We start from the raw sequence: 17,990 nt of genomic DNA, 5'->3' as shown, positions 1-17,990 counted from the left end.
CTTCCTCTCCTCTTTTGTTCAAATGTCTTCCATCACTTCACATGTTTCTCGCGGCAGATTAACAACAATACGGGTCAGTCGGGAAATTGCACGAATTAGCCGGATCTGTTTTCAATTCGCTGACTCCCAAAAGCAGTGATTGATTAGATTGATTTGTCACAAACGGGTAATTACCCTCACTCTGTGAATCATTTATAGATAACATTCAGCGGGGGAGCGAAGGGGTTTATCGCTGAGGTATTCTCGCAAAACAAAGGCACCTCTCAAGTGACCTTTTTGCTCATAAAACTGATTCCTTTCCTCTTCTCCGCCACTCTTCCCACGACTCGTCCCCTCTCCCTGTAATCCCTAAATGACCGGATGGAGCGCTCATGGCCTCGGCTCTCAGCTACGTTTCCAAGGCCCTATAAGCTTGCTTTCATTTTTCTTCATTTTCTTATTTCCTTCATTCTCAGCATCCTCTTGAGGAGTTGTTATAATGATTTTACAGCTTTCTAATTTTTTCATAGTGCGTCTTTAATATCTCTAGGCTTACAATATAGCTGTCAGTGGCGCTCCTCCCCTCCTTCAGTTTTCTCTTTGACGATCTCTTGAGTACTGCCCAGTCACTCTTTTTCACACAGATCCTCCACATCACTCCTCTCCTGCACTTATTCCCTTGGGTAATTACATCTTTTGCGCCATGGATCTCGCCATTATTCCCCTTTACTTGTAAAGCTTCATCTCCCACTCAAAAAGCCTGCCTGCTATCGCAAAGAGCTCCTTTCTCCCTCAGCTTCACGCTCCCTCATCGGTCTCCATCCTCTCTTCTTCACTCTTTTCAATGCCCACCGCCCCAACCCCTCTTTTCTGTTTGCCCCACTTGTCCTCGCCTTCACCTCGTACCACGTGCTGGAGGGTGCCGCCATGAACATGCACTGTACTCTCCTGTGGACGAGGTGTTACGAGGAGCTGATGCCCTCTCAGCTTTCTGCGGTTTCTTTCCCACTTTGTCACCTCAATCGCCCCTCTCTCCAGGTTTTTGGGGGATTTTGTTCAAACAGGGCCAGAGGTAGGGTGATGTGAATGTAATTTGTCTTTTATCACAAATATATGAGCCTGAATGAACCTGTGTACATTGCAATAGTTTAATAAAGGGCATTTTAAAATATTATTCCGCCCCCTTAATGTGTTCACACTGAAGCAGCTTGCTGTAGTGTAGCTCCCCCCGGAGGGCACTCGCTCCTTTGTTGTTACATTAGCATCTCATTACCCATTTCTTTTCAAACGCCCAATCTTGCTCTTCTTCCTCTTTTGTGATCTTGTCGCCGATTCCCTCTCTCTTCGCCTCTTTTTTCACTCAATCCAACTCTCTGTCTCTCACCGTCTGTCTTGTCACTTTAACTTTACGGCCCTCTTTCCTCTTTTTCGGTCAGGTCCCGCTGCCAGTTCATCGTTGCTTTAATCTCAAGGCTTGTCTGCCGTCTCCTAACTTTGATTACTCTATCTCTCCCTCCCCTCTGTCCCCGCTTTCCATGTTTCTTTCTTCCACCCTCATCCCTATGTCTCTCCCATAGTCATCGCTTTCTTCTTCTGCTTGATTCAAATGGGAGAGCTGGCCTTATCAGTTTCCCATACAAAACGAGGGGGGGTTTCACTGTTGATTGCATTTGATGAAAAACAGCACAATGGAAAGGAGATAAGTCGCTCTATCTCTATATATATATCCCCGTATCTTTCTCTCTTGTTTTCACTCCATGTTGCTGCCTTCGTGCTGCGAAGCCACACGGGGGACTAGTCCGCTGCCTGACAGAGGCAAAGCTTCAAAGGGCCCTCTTTAAAAAGTAATTTTGATACAACTGATTCCTGACGGGCTTTGGACACTGCTGGATAGGAGGACGGCGGTGAGCTGGTGAGAAAAACTGTACTGAAGATGACTCACAAAGTGACTGCAAGTGGACTCTTTGAGTGGATCTCGTTGAGCGTACAACTGTCAGCCAGCGAGGGGGCGGGGCATCAGCTGTAACATTGGTAAAACGTACAGTGGCTGTACTGTAGCTGCTAATTCGTGGCACACAGCCCTTTTTAGTGTGTATCCTGGCTTTCCAGCTCTGCTGTTCAGTCTCGACTGCCAGCTCAGAGTAGCCATGCCTCCTCCTCCTCCTCCTCTACACTCCTTCCTCATGCCTCGTTCACTGCGTCCTCTTGTGGCTCAGCAAGTTCTGCAAAGTAAACAGACATGCTGATGATCAGACCACATGATGTTTCAGGCCAATGCTGTCTCTGAGGTCTCCGTTCCTGTCTGCTTGCGTCTCTCATTTACCAGGTTCCTTGCAGAAGTTACCAACTTAATTCTTCATTCTCACATTGTTCGATGAGGGACAACTTTGTTAGGCTAAATTCCTGTTACCAGTGTAGCATTAAAGTATGGTGAAATTTGCAAGCTAACTAGCTAACTAGTGGACAGCTGACTAGTTGGCTAGCTTGTTAATTATACCATGCTTTAATGCTACACTGGTTGCAGAAGAATTAGCCCGACAGTGGGCTAGTGACCAGCAGCAGTTCTAGTCTAACGGTCCCTCCGTCTTATTCGCCGCCGCTCCGGAGAAGGACAAGCTAACTAGCTAATTAGCTAGCAATCCGTCTACGAAGCTGCGTCCACTCTCTCCCTGCAGAGCTGCGATATCACTTTGCGGACACAGTGACATGTGTTGTCATCGTAACAAATAACAATAATCATCACTTTCATTAGTACTATTTAAATGACCACAGCGAACCGTTCAATGTCGGTTCTACTCCTACTTACTTTGGTTTAGGCACTTAGCTAGGGGGGGACGATGATGATCATAGGCTTTTCAGTGCAACTTCAGGAAACACCTTAGAAGTATACGCTATATGCTGCTATATTCTTTTTTTGGTTGAGCTGTGAAGGCAGCACAACCTTGCTCCAATAATGAACAGCATCCTAAATGCATCAGGCCTACAGTTCCCTTCAACAAAGCATCTTCCTCTCTGCACGTGCTCACTTCATCCGTATTCCCTGCTGGCTCTGATACTGCCTCAGAACATCTTCTACCTCCCAGAAACACATTTGCTGCATGTGTTTACTCTTTTCTAAAGATGTTTTGTTCCGAACAGCTTCACTTGTGCCAAGACCAAGATCCCCCGGTACCCCCCCCCCCCCCCATCTCCCCCCCAACCGTACTGTACTCACAATATCTCCGTATCCAAGCACCACATATGCCTACTAAACTCAAGCAGTGCTCCCTTCCACACTAACGCCAGAGATGCAAGACACATTCTTACATTAAATACATATTGATGTAGCTCATCTTCTCATACATCATGCCTTGAAGACATTTGTTAATACAACTAATGATTGTCTTTAACCTTTTCATGGCTAATTTCTATACCACATCGGAGAAAACAATTCATCACATCCCTGAACACGGTACCTTAGACTCGTATATATTATTCATTAATTCTCTGGTGTTAGTTTCCATGCTCATTATGTGAAAATGTGTCCCCTCCCTCTTCAACACACACACACATGCGCACGCACACACACACACACACCTCCACAAAGACACAGTAATGGCTCATTTTAACATTATTCTCTCCCTAGTTTCCCCCTCATTATCTCTCAGACTCCATGAATAGCACCTGCCCGCCTGTCTGCTGCGCTGGGATTTCTCTGCACTCTGGGCGGATGTTTGTTGAAACACTTGTTAGCTGGCTGCTTCCCACCTGTTATCACTTTAAGGAGGAATGGAGGGACGAGATACCCATATATATATATATATATATATATATATATATATATATGGGTATCTCGTATCTCGTATATATATATATATATACATCATCTGTGAATGTTGAATAGCCGCCTTTCTAGGCAGCAGCACCGTGGCCAAATTATCGTATCAGAAAAAAGATATAAGATATTTGCTGGAGTAAGTCTCTAAAATGAAATTGCTTATGTAATATATAATCTTGCCCCTCGCTTCCTTTTGAGCTACAATTATGGGATTCAGAAATGCAGACTAATTCTCGCTGCTGTAAACCACATTAATTCAGATTTTAAAAATCGAGATTCGCCATTAAAGAAATTGGCATCTTTTCTGGCTTTCGGGCCGATTACATCAAAGTCAAACATGTCTGGTAAATTATTGAATTGCCTGTGCTTAAAGAAACACCATACAAATACATACATTATATAAAATAGCAGTGTAAATAAGATAATAGTTTATTTAACAAATAAAATATATATATATATATATATATATATATATATATATATATATATATATATATATATATATATATATATATATAAAAATATTAGCAGAGACCTCTGCAATGAAACATTCTATTGCACTGCAGGGAACATGTTTGTATTTTGTGAACCTGCATCTGCTTTCATTCTTTCGTTTGTAGGATGCGGGGGCATGTTTGCTTGAGGACTGAGGATTTTGGAGGATTATGTGATTGTTGCTGCAACAAAGAGAGGGAGAAGTGAAAGGGAAGAAGAACGTGTGGAGGGAGCAAAGCAGAGACTGTCGATTATATAAACTGAAGAGGAGTAAAACAGACATAACTGTTTTCCGTGGTGATTTGACTAGTAGAAAAGAAAATGGCATTTGTTGTTCTCTTGGTGACCACACACAACTACGCCATAAAGTTTAGTGCCGCAGCTCGCTCGGAATAGAATGGACGCAGCTCAGGAAATGGATAGCTGGATAGTTGGCTCCGTAACGTTAGGCCCAGCGCTGCCACTGGCCAAAAGTCCACTGTTTGGCACATTTTTTAAACTAGTGTAGCATCAAAGCATGGTGGAATTAGCACGCTAGCTAAATAGCCAGTTGCCTGCTAGTTACAAGCCTCCAGGAAGAGCGCCAGGCTTTGATGCCATTTTAACATAGTGGCCAAATGTTGGAATTACATTACTTCAAGGTAAGTCACGTGATGCCATGGAAACCCCAAAAGACTTTCCCCCATAAATGTACATAGGAAAGAGACATCTGTAACTCAGCGGATAACTTTGTTTGCGGTGAATCAACTAGTGGGCTTGCTAGGACCATGGATTTGAAAGATTGTTTTAAAATTTGTTTCACTTCATGCACCACTGAGCAACTTTCATAGGAATTAATGGGTGGTCGCCGATTTCGATGCTGTCACCAGTTCCCTTTTCTACATCCATGGCTATTTAGATACATTTAGATAAATAGCCATGGATGCTTTGATGCTACACTGACTACAGAAAATGTGCCAATACTGAGTTTTCACTCATCTGGTGATGGCAATGTGCTTTCCGACCCTTCGGCAAGAGTGTGCTACACTTCTGTCTCTCTGCTCATTTTAGTTGTTACTGTAAAACCTAGTGAGTCCAGAGCTTGCCATAAACTGGTTTAGATTACACGGAAGTGAGCTACAACATTCCCAATGGCAACTCCGAACAATAACAATGGCCACCGCTGTGACCATCCTGCATGGCTGATTTGAATAGGAATGTCCCTTCTGCTTCTATTTGAATGCTTTAGATATATAGAGACAGAGTGTGCGTGAGATCACATTTGACAGCAAGGAGACGTGAAGGGAAATGCATCAAGTAAGGGGGGGGGGGGGCGGATTGTGGTAAAGATGTTTCTTGACAGATCCGGGAAGGAGAAAAAAAGAGCTGATGAATTTAAGATAAAGATAAAATACACAAACAAAAGAGGTGGAATAGGAGAGATTGAGAAGGGGAGGGCGGGGGGGGCCTTGGGTGCTCTGCAAATGAATGCCTGCTTTGATCCTGTCCTATTCCCTTGTTCCTTCTTTGTATTTTACCTTTCTCTCCACTTCAAGCTCTCATACATCCTCATTTGCTCTCTTTCACCTCCTCTGCCCTTTTTGTTTTCTCTCCTCTCTGGCGCCTTCCTCGGTTTTATTTCCCAGCGGCACGGCCGGCTCTACCCCGCGTAATCTGCGATATAGTAATGTCTCATTAACTGTTTTATCCGTCTGTTTATCTTCTCACTCCCGGGCCTCTCTTTAAGGCTCCCCCTTCTGGCTCGTCCACTTTCTTCCATCAGTCGGCTCATCTATCTTGCTCAGCGTGTTGTAGTACAATCTGGTGACACCAGGCGGCAGTCAAGGCCATTCATTTGCTTGTTATCCATGTTGATTCAATGATGTGCAGGTTATTTTTGGTTGGGGGGGTTTGGTCCATCATTTACATGTTATTTATGCAGATGAGTGAGTACGTGGGAGGATGGTTGGTTGGGGGGGGGGGGGGGGGGGGGGGGTCACTCATTTATGTGCAGTGGTTTGTGTCTTTCTGGATGTGTTTGTTTGCGGTCTAAAAATCTTCTTAATCATCTGCTGGAAATCAGAGAGATGAAACCTCTGCTGCGGTAAAATCTTCCCCGACTCTAATCACGTGAGCTTGTGGTGATGTGAGCTCATCAGGAAACCAAATCACAGGAAAGAGGAGGAGACGTGTTGCAGCCTCGTCTCTGACTGATGACTGTGAGGATTGTAACTGTGAACGCCAGCCTGACACTAATGTGCTCACAGAGGTGCTTATTTCACCGTGCTGTTGCCAGGATATGTTTTTTGATTTGTCACTTAATTTGAGGGCTGATTAATGAGCACAAGCAGATTCAGTCAAATTAAGTCGGGAGAATAATGTGGGAAAGAAGCGGAGATCTTGATGTCATAAGTGACTTATAACATTTAATAAATGGTTTATAACACAATAAGTGTACGAAATATGTGTTTTTGTGGGCTCATGACAACAGGTGTCATTTTAAAAGAATATTTTTAATTTTTGACAAATACATTACAATAATAAACACTTTAACTTGTCCTAATATCTGTTGACTACATTAACGTGTGTTATAAACGTTATTTCATGTTTTAACAGTGCTTATAAATGATGAAACTAGACAGTTTGGGCAAGATTTGTTCAGTGTCCCATCGAAACTATATAGATTTTATTTTCAACCGTCTTGATACTTTGTTTCGTGAGATATATAAACTTATTTTGTATATTAAGATGATGTACACAGATTTATTTGACTCTTCATATATGAAACATTTGAATTAACCAATTACTCAGAGGAGGTTTAGGAGATGAGGGTAAAATAAAAGCCCTCGATCAGGATAAACTCAATTGTTGTAATGTTTTTTTTCTTTGTCTATTCTATACGATACTATACCATGTATTTAAAAAATACTCACGTAATTGTATTTTTCTTCCACTTCTGGCATTAGAATGCATCTCCACCTGCATTGAGTTACCACTTGTGATTGAATCTCACTTCCCCGCCCTAAATGCAAATAAACACGTACGCCGTTTCTGTTTGCAAAGACCAAATGCATTGTTGTTTTAAACCAGTTTAAGTTTTGAATGATGTCATTTACTTACTTGTGCCGAGCTAAACAGTTGGCTTGCTTTAAACTTTAATCCACTGTGGCGCTCCTAGGCTACGGGCAGCTATCAGCAATTTTTAAGGTGGAATGTTTTCACTCAGCGCATGAGTTGACGTTGTGAATCAATCAACACACCTTCAATATATAACAACTGTGACTGTTCCATTTGTTCGCATGACATACACTTTAGTGGTGATTTAACCTTTAAGTGCTTTTTTTTTTTTTTTTTTAAAGAGGTGGGGGGGGGGGGATTAAGCAAACTGTGAATATAATATTTCATCACTTGGAGAGAAGGAAAAAAAAGTGGCGCAACTCACTCAAAATTTGAGTTATTTCTCATTCAAAAACACATCCGACATTTTGAGAGCAAAATGAAGCAGCATGTCTCCCGTTCAGCCCGAGCAGCGTGACATTCGTCGCCTCCCAGCAGGGTGCTGTCATCTCGACACCGGCCTCCGTCCACACATTCTCACCTTCTGTAAACACGTTTGACTTTATCAGTTGACTTTCCTGCCATCTGGCCGAGCCACATGGGCCAAAAGGTGGACGTGCAACACTTATGTGGCAGCTCACAGTTTTGGCCCCAGGAGACAACAGCCACGTCTATTTTCGCCGCCCTCTTCCCTCCCCATGACACTTTACTACTGCCACGTTTTATTTTCCTCTTTTCTGGTTAAAGGGCTTTTGAGGGCAGGATAGTCACATCAGTGCCGTAATAGTCTCTTTGATTTTCTCTTGCTTTTTTAAAGTGCAGAGGTTAAGTATAAGCATTGAGTCTTAGTTACGCGGCCTGATGAGTGCGTTTAGTTTACTGGGTCAGCTAGAACGGGGTCAGCATCTTAAAGCTGCCCTATGTTGTAAACTCTGGTGGCTAAATGAATGCTAACAGGTTTTAGCAGCTACATTAAATTGGGTGAAAGCACTCGTTTGTCAAAACCACCTTAGATTTTTAAGTGGACAATACCAAATCTGTATGAATCATAGAAAATTACCCATTTCTACATTTGCTGTGATATGAGCGATCTGGTTCTTGTCAAAGAAAACATAAGGCTGGAAAATTGGCATCTCGCTTTTCCCACTTGAGTTGTTTTTACACGGCAAGAGTGGCTGGCTAGTTAGCTCGGTAGCTTGTCTTCTTTGCATTGGAGAAGAAACAAAGCCCTCTAGCAGCCAGAGTCATTATTATAAAGAAGGAGGGCGCACGCTAACGTTATTACAGAGCGACAAAGGTCATAGGAATGAGGTCAAGGTGGATGGGTCAACAGAGGCATCGCACCTCAACACGGGAGACTGCTGTTCATTTCTCGCTCATACAGATTATCAACGATAACCATGACCACAAAAAGGCTCCACTTAGCTTTACAAAGTAGTAATTTATCATGTAACTACCATGTTTCTCTGAAACTACCATGTTTCTCTGTAACTACCATGTTTCCCTGAACCAAACCTTAACCATAGCGTCTTTAACAGTGATACATTATTTCTTCCTGCCAATAGGAGCATCAAATCAATAAACTAGTGGATGTGTTGTTCAAATGACGTGTCTGGTCACACTGAATGGATGGAACTCTAATGCTTTTTTTCCCATCAATTAACAATTCAATTCGATGAGGCGATTTGTGGCCATAGGTGCTTTGTCTTAAACCCTGTCTGCAAGCCAGATTTCCCACATGATCACAGAGTTGGATTGAGTTGACGGATCCCTGACAGCAAATCTGGAAGAGTACAATAAAGTACCATAAAGCTATAGTACCAATTTGACCCAGATGCAGAAGGATGAGTTAAGCAATTATTGTTTTTGTAGATTAGAGGCAGAGCACAATTGGCAGGCAAAATGACGATGGTTTGATTTGGAGAGGAAGTGGTAATGTGTCTGGTGAGGAGGGACGGAGGGACCAAGCGCGGCCTCTTCTATTGCATTATAACGGGACTGTTTTTCCTACAAATACATCATTATTTTAGATTTCTTTAATCTGCAAAGTCATTTGTTTTGCATTTCTTTAAATTGGGTGGTAGTTGATATGAGGTCCAAAGTATAAGCGATAATAAGGAAAGAACTTGAAAGGCTCAGACAGGGACATATGGATGAACGAGGAACTGTCTTTTGAGTGGAGGCTCATCACAAAAAAAGGTGTGGTCACTTAAAAAAAATTAGCGATACTGTAGCTGGACTTTATAATGCCATTTATTGTCATCGGTATCGGGGCGGGGGGGCTTTTGGGGACAATAAAGCCAAAATGAATTTTCACCAGCTGGGAAACACAAAAGGTGTCTACTTCCTCCAACTTCCAATCACCTAGATGGCTGCCATGTGATTGAGACCCTGGGTACAGCCTGTGTGGAGATGAGTCATGTGACAGAATGATTTCATGTCGGCCTGTCGTGACCCCCCTTTGGTTTAAGCTTGTCAGTAGTTTCATGCTGCACATGCAGACGACGCTTTAGAGATAATTTATTATGCCAATTAACATTCCAAGGTGACCTGTGCAGAATGTGCTAATTAGAAAACCATCAACTCGAAGTTGCTTTGACCTTTTATTCATATTTAGACAAACTGGCTACGGATGCAGAATGCGCAGGAAGTTGGTTATTTGTTCATGTGGGTGGGAAGGAGGACGAGATGTCAAAGAAGAGCATTAGTGTGAAAAGGGTTCACCCCAAATGCAAAGCAACCTTTCTTGCTTGACACGATGCGACGCATATCATCACGATTTGTTGGATGGTTACTCCCTAAAGCCTATCAGTGTTAAGAGTCTCCTCCTTTTGTCACTAAGTTGTTGAACTGGAAATGAAAAAAATATCTAGTAACTGTCTGTAAGCTCTACATTGCCTCATATTTGTACAGAGACCACAACTATGTGTGTAAATGTATGTGTACGAAACCATAGACTTTTTGTTATGGATCTGCATCACTATGTCGTTACATCAGCATCTTTTTCATCCGCAAAACCTGTTGGGTTCATACCGCTGTCGGACACCAGCCGATGGTGCTCTTTGCTAGATACGCTGAAGCTCGTTGAAGTTCACAGAGTCAAATGATCCTGCGGTCAAAGTTATCACGAGTGACGTGAGGCAAACATGTGCTTCCCGTTTGATGTAAACTCCCCATCAGCGTGTATTCAGGAAGGGAGGCTGTATTTGTGTTAATGCGATGAGACGGATAGACTGCAACTTTTCTATTTTAGTCATACTGACTATTTTGATTGTGATAACCTTGTCCCAGAATGAACACGAAGCGTTTTCAGCTTGTATCTTCTCGTGTGTTATTCCGAACTCGGTTTGCGAGGCCTCCCAGACAGCGTTGTGTAATGCCTATGAGCAGTGCAGGAATAGATGCAAAACGACACGCACAATCACCCGGGGAGGCTTTTTTTTTTTCCACAGTTGACTTCAAATGTTTGTTTAAACTTTGATGGGCGTTGTTCGTGGACCTCCCTCCCTCCCTCGCTCGCTCGCTCCCCACCTTTCTGCACCTCTCTCCCTCGCTCGCTCGCCCCCCACCTTTCTGCACCTCCCTCCCTCGCTCGCTCCCTCGCCACCTTTCTGCACCTCCCTCCCTCGCTCGCTCCCTCCCCACCTTTCTGCACCTCCCTTCCTCGCTCGCTCCCTCCCCACCTTTCTGCACCTCCCTTCCTCGCTCGCTCCCTCCCCACCTTTCTGCACCTCCCTCCCTCGCTCGCTCCCTCTCCACCTCCCTCCCTCGCTCGCTCCCTCTCCACCTTTCTGCACCTCCCTCCCTCGCTCGCTCCCTCCCCACCTTTCTGCACCTCCCTCCCTCGCTCGCTCCCTCTCCACCTTTCTGCACCTCCCTCCCTCGCTCGCTCCCTCCCCACTTTTCTGCACCTCCCTCCCTCGTTCTATCCCCACCTTTCTGCACCTCCCTTCCTCGCGCCCTCCCTCAAGCCTTCTGTAGCTCGGCGAGAAGAGAGGAACGGATGATGGAAAGAAATGTTCAACACAGCCGGGCTGTGTCAAGAGTTCCTGCGCAGACATGGGAATGCACCCCCATGCCTGCAGACATATCAGAACACACGCATGGGAACACGCACACACACACAAACGCACACACCCTCGCACTCAGACACACAAAGCGCATGCAGATGGAAAGGAACATAGAAAAACATGGAGCTGCTTGGTATTCTTGGACTATATTTATATACTACAAGCTGGAGGTGTTTGTGTGGTTTGCCTGCCTGTATTGATACTATATATACATATTTTACTTTTACGGACCTTGGGGCATGTGTGTTGTCACCAAACACATCCCCCCGCCCCCCATTACGATGCTCTCCTCAGTACGATGTCCGGCACAAATAAATAAGTCGATTAGGTTTGCACATTGCCACGGGTACGCACAGATCAATTATTTGGGGAGTCGTCCACCGATTTTCCCGTGACTGGAAAGGAAAGGAAACGGCAAAAAGAACGATGCAGAGAAGCTGAGCTGACAGCGGGTCCGAGCGTGCAATGCAAAGGGGTTTGAATTAGGTCACCCTCTCTCTCCCATGTTCATTATCACTCTTCAGTGTGTAATAATGCTGAAATACGTCACGTGTAACAAGTCCTCCTACAGCCCTCTGGGCTACTCTGTCACTTTGCTGAAGAAGATTAAGATGTTGGAGGAGGTTCTCTCAGTGGCTTCTCACTTGTTCAGACATCTACCACTGTGAGACTTTTCACGTCAAAGAATCATTTCAGATAAATACCAATGGCTGCGGTCGTAGATGTTGTTGTAGTCGCATTAAAAGCTTGTCGGGACTGTTCGACATTTTGGGAAACATGCTCACCCGCTTCCCAGTCGAGCATTAGAAGATAAGCCTGCATGGCGACACTTCCTGGAGTGTTGCCAGGCAACCAGAGTAACACACCATTAATGTGTTAAAAAAAAACATGAAGAGGACTGCAGGAACTGTTCGTTTCCCATTTGTTTCTAATGTCAAGAGTCAATCTCTGCCCCAAACGTTTTTTTTCACAGGTGGAACTGATCATAGAGAGTGTGTCTCCTCTCCAGCAATTATGTCACTGATTACACCTGTGATCGGCGACTCGGTTTATTCAATCCATCTCCTTGCTTGAGGTCTGGCTTTGACATATGTAAATAATTACCGTTTCTAATCTGGTAATTTACAACGGTATTCTCTTATTAACCTTCAAATGCCATCCAATACTGGAACCCCTTGAAGGTAGCGGAGCAATTTGTATCCAACAGCTTTTGATGCTTTTCCTGCCTCGTGTGCCTCAAGCCGGCAGCCCGGCCTCCTCGTGTCTCTGGTGCCGATACATTTGTCATCCACGCACAATAGAAGTTCATCGAGCAATCAATTCAGATTATGAAGCAACAAATCGGCTATATTTAAACTCCCGTTCCTTTTATTACTTGTAGTTTCTCTTGGTTCAGGCCCATAGCCGCAGGGCGAACAAACATTGCACAAACCCTCAGTTTTCAGTTAGAGGCGCTAACTGTGCATTTGTAGATTTTTTTTAATTTTGTTTCCCCTGTAGGGAGTTGGGGCGAAGGAGTTAGAGTGCTGTTAGTATTAGTATAAATGAATAATTAGTAGTCGTCTCATCTGTGCAGAATGGCATGTTTTTTTCTCAGTTATAAATTGCTAATGCATTTCTATTATCAAATCCTATTTTAAATAGTTCTGAAGATCATAGTTTATGCTGCATGGCTTGTGCTTTGCATACATCTGGTAACTTAAGTTATACACACACGTAACACTTGCTTTTCCCACGGTTGTTTCTCTCTCTCTCTTCCTCCCTCCTCTTGTCTTCTCTACCGCTCTTCTCTTTTTCACCCCATCTGTGCCCCACCCCCCCCCCCCCACCCCCCCATCACCTCCCACCTCTCTATCATCCTCGATCAGCTCTTCCTGTTTTCCTCCATACAGCATTATTTTCTTTGATCGGTCTCCATTTGTTTCTTTACCCTCCCACTCTGCATGCTCACACCGCTGAAGGGATCTCTCTCTCTCTCTCTCTCTCTCTCTCTCTCTGTGTGTCAGTGGTCTCTCTGTTCCCCCTCTCTATCCGTCTTTCTCCTTATTTGTCTCCCTCTGTCTCTATCTCTCCCTCCCTCCCTCTCATCCTCGTCCCTCAATATCTCTCCACGCACATTTGATTCACTTTACACATTACCGAAGCATCCATCATTTTGCTCAGAAGGAAAAATCTCTCCCTTTTTTTTTCTTTTTTTTTTTTCTTTCTCCTATAAATCCGTGACAATATTTTTTTTCCACTTCTCTCTCTTCCCCGGCTGTCTTTTCTTCTCTCACCTCCTCTCCTGCGGATCCAATCCTAAAGCTGGAACCAATATGTTTTATTTCCAGCTGGTCATCATGGCAGGGACCGTTCTGTTGGCGTACTACTTTGAGTACACGGACACGTTCCCCGTGCACATCCAGGGCTTCTTCTGTTTCGACAAAGCCTACTCCAAGCCGAACCCGGGACCGGAGGACAACAGCAAGGCGCCGCCCGTCCTCGTCTACTCCCTCGTCACCGCCATCCCCACTGTGACGGTGAGTCTGCGTTCAACTTGTGAACAAAAGTGCTTCCACAGGTGCTCCTCATGCGCGCACACACACGACAGACATGACAATCCCCTAGACACACACACACACACACACATAGTTCCTCCTCATCTACACGTGGTGTTTGTGGATTGAAAGCGGGCAGAGCTGTGTAGGTGTGCATCCTCGTGGTCTTGCTGCTCCGATTGTGTGTGGATGCGTTCTCTGTCATAACCATGGCAACGGGCACTAAATGTGTCCTCCACTGAGCAGTCGGAGATAGCTACAGTGTGCAGAGAGTCTGCCATTATTTCAGGACTGCACGCTACAAACGCAGAATGAACCCATGAGCTCTAAATGACTTCGGTGCAAAAGAAGGAGCGCGTTATAATTTTTTCTGCCCGGACCGTCTCCATCCGAGGCTCCACAATGCATATTGAAGCACCTTTTTAATAATTGAACGTCGATACAGAACTGCGAGTTGTAGGTCACGAGTTCCTGGCAACGCGATGCGAATCGAAGATGAATATTCAGCGTCTTTTATTTTTGCCATTCATTTCCACTAAACCGCTTTCAAATTAACATATCGAGGCTGGGAGACGTTACGAGTGTAGATGGTGAATTCCATAAGAGCCGCCATACTTTCTTGTCAACACAGTGGGGTGTTATTAATAATGAAACATAGGTTCACATCCTCATCAAAGCTCCGTCTCTGTGACTTGTCCCCCAGGGTTTGTCTCTTTGATGCCCTGCAATGCATAAGTGGCATTAGGACTTGGTTGCCTTTGAGCCACATGTTTGGGCAACACATACACACACACTGACAAATACACACACACGTTCAAGTAGAGAGATTGACAGATCCTGGGCCATTTATTCTGTATAGATGTGACTCAAATATCTTCTTCTGTCACACCGTTGTCTGTTCTCAGTTTTTGAAAACATAGGCCCGCTTGACTTTTTTTTGTTTACATTTTGGATCCTATCAAAAAGAGAGTCTATCCGACACAATCGCACACACAGGCACACATAAGGACATTTGCGTGTGCGTTTTCTCCGAGCCGAACTCCGGACTGGATGGCGGCTGCAGGCGAGCTGTGCAGAGTGGGAGCGCAGTGGCCTGATTTTGCCTGCGAGTGTGAAGCGGGCTTTATTGAAAATCAGAGCATCTGTGTTCTCTCTCGCTCCAAGATATCGCTCCATCCCACGGGCCTCTGTTCAGATACAATACAAAAATAAATAAAGAATAGCAGATATTCATATCTCTTCTCTCTGAATTTTGACTCATCCTTTCAGCCGCGAACAGAAATTGGACGAGCTCCTCGACTGACGTACGCCGATCTCGTATCCGTGTGACAGCTCAAAGCTTTTGCTCCAGACCCTCTCTGTGTTTGCTGCCGTCTCTGCGTAATGATGGGGAGGCATGGGACTCAGGATAACTCGGTTCCTCAGTGGCAAACACAAGCACTTTAAATCATTCAATGTTGGGCAGCAGGAGTCCTTAAATGTTACATCCTGTGTGCTTCCTGTTTTATTTTGAAGTCCTGTCCCTGCTCCCCGTGTCCTGCTCCAGACCCCGGGCCCCTTTCGGCTCTCGGTCCAGGTTGAACAGCGATAGACCGTCAGTGTTATTTCTATCATAAGGTGGGAATCAAAGAGGCTGAGATATCCTGACCTTTATTCCTTGGTGTGGGTCAAGTCCCAAAAAAAAGGGTTTCTTTTTTGTTTGCGGGGACACACACTGGATCTCTGGTAGATTTTCTAAATTATATTAGAGTTTTCACATGACCGAAGTCCAGCACCTCTGGCGAAGGCCGTGAGAAAAGCTCCAGAAATAGCGGAAGAACTTCGTCACCTGACTTCCTTAGTAGGAAAACTAAGGAAGGCCAAACAGTGAATGACAACAGCCAGAAGAGAGATGAGGAACAACAGCTTCTGACTCTCATAGACCACCAAAGATTTGGGTTGTACCATAATTGGGTCTTGGGCTCCAAACTGCCGCAGGTTAGAACAGAATCTGCCGCTTCTCTTGAGCCTAATCAAAACTGGGGGCTTTCATGCCAAAACTGAACCTGTGAGATTTAGGCAATGCACAACAGAGTCAACCACCATTTGATCATTGATGTGGCCACCGGATTAGAATTAGAGCAGAATCGTGTGTGTGTGTGTGTGTGTGTGTGTGTGTGTGTGTGTGTGTGTGTGTGTGTGTGTGTGTGTGTGAGACAAAGAGAGAGGGAAATAGAAGCACTTGTGTGGTACTTGGCAAATATGCTGGAAGTTGCAGTGGATCAGTGAAGGTAAGTGCGTGGGTGGATGACGGCGCACATCTTCTCCTCCACTGCCACTAAAAGAGGATTCTGCATGTGCAGGTGGGAGTCGGGTCGGTGTGTGTGTCTGTGTGTGTGTGTGTGTGAGAGAGACTAGTGCTGGGATCTGAGTACTAGTCAGAGTGGTTACAGGCGATCCATATGATTTTCAACTCCAGCAAACGCAGCCGATATATATACTACACATCACTACAAGTGACATATTTCAGCTCTCCTGCCAATTATCTTGCCAAGCTAACTGAAAGAGCCCGGTAGAGCTCTGAACCGTTTGCTAATTATTAGTGCTGGTGTGTATGTGAGGGTGTGTGTTATGTAATGCAGACTGTGTGTGTGTGTGTGTGTGTGTGTGTGTGCGTGTGGTCTGATTGCACACCACAAACCCACCCATTGGTCGATGCGGTTAAGCAGCGACGAATCACAGGATCAAATGGTAATTGTGGAATTAAGATTCAGGTGACACAATGTGAGCTGTCTCTCACACAAACACACACACACATACACTTGTAAGCTCAAGCAAGGGGATATGAGGCGGGGATAAATTAAAAGACTTGAACCTAGAGGTTTATTTCTCCACCTTTTTTGTCTCATGTTGGTCAGGAGCACAATGCTAAATACTTTTGCCCCGGAGAGCCCCGTCCTCATGCTGCTAAATATAAGCCACTCAACAGATGTGTGCGCTCTTTGAGAGGAGAGACAGAGCGTGTTCAAAATGCAGAGCACGATGGGGGGAAGGGGTAGAATGAGGGAACATGAGAATCAGAGGTACCAGAGAGAAAACAAGAGAAAACCAAACCATCCAGAATTACGCCTCACAGTTCCGTGCCTCCACCAACCGGTCAAGTTGCAGTTTGCGTCCACGTCTGTGTCAAATTGTCATTATTATAATTATTGAGTTGAGGTCAGAGTGACCTTTGACCACAGCAGTTCAACCTTTAGCCCAAGTGGACATCTTTGCCAAATTTGAAGAAATTACCTCAAGGCGTTCATGAGATATCACATTCATGAGAATAAAAGGAACTTGAGGTCACAGTGACCTTGACATTTGACCTACAAAACCAAATCAGTTCAACCTTGAGGGCAAGTGTACATTTGTGCCAAATTTGAAGAAAAAAAAAAAGCCCTCCAGGCGATCCTGAGGTTCACGAGAAGGGACCGGACGGACAGACGGACTAACAACCTGAAAACATCATCCCTCCGGCCGCGCTTGTCTCCGGCACGACCCCATAAAACGAAATGAAGAAGAGCGAATGAGAGTCTTTCTGACGCCGTCGCAGCTCGCTGCTTCGAGTTTGTTTTCTCTGTGTGCTCCTTAAAGTTGGGAAAAGGCTTTGTGCGTGATGCAGCTCCATGTGACAGAAAGACAGGGATTGTTGCAAACCATGCAGGCAGACCATATCATCCACTCATGCCAGAGTTTAGTTTAGAGTGAGAGCGCTTGATGCGCCAAAACAAACAAACAACTGCATTGAGCTGTTGTTGCTTTCATATCTTCAAAAACAGATGATGGTCAAAGCCACATTGTGTGTGTGTGTGTGTGTGTGTGTGTGTGTGTGTGAGCGTGTGTGTGTGTGTGTGTGTGACCGTTTTAATAGTCTGTGCGCGGTCCAATGTCAGTGGGAGGAGATGAAGAGGGACAATAGTCGGAGTAGAAGAGGAAGACCGGTAGAAGTAAAGCAGATTTAGCTGATTGCAGGATGCTAAAGAAGGCAATTATCTTTGCTTTCCAGAGGTCAAAGGTCGGGGTGAGCTGGAGGTA

The 17,990-nt window shown here is 44.8% G+C and overlaps 1 protein-coding gene across 1 annotated transcript in view; it reads left to right on the top strand.

Annotated features, from left to right (window-relative positions):
• plppr2b (phospholipid phosphatase related 2b) overlaps nt 1-17,990 on the top strand; it is a 36,812-nt gene that overhangs the window by 4,573 nt on the left and 14,249 nt on the right. The window contains exon 3 of the mRNA XM_034539932.1: nt 13,728-13,916. Within this exon, the coding sequence (XP_034395823.1) occupies nt 13,728-13,916 (189 nt within the window). The remainder of the gene's footprint in view (nt 1-13,727; nt 13,917-17,990) is intronic.

Source organism: Cyclopterus lumpus, chromosome 1, assembly GCF_009769545.1.
Source record: "Cyclopterus lumpus isolate fCycLum1 chromosome 1, fCycLum1.pri, whole genome shotgun sequence".
Lineage (NCBI taxonomy): Eukaryota > Metazoa > Chordata > Actinopteri > Perciformes > Cyclopteridae > Cyclopterus > Cyclopterus lumpus.
Note: the sequence above shows the minus strand (reverse complement) of the source record. Positions and strands in the feature narration are given on the sequence as shown.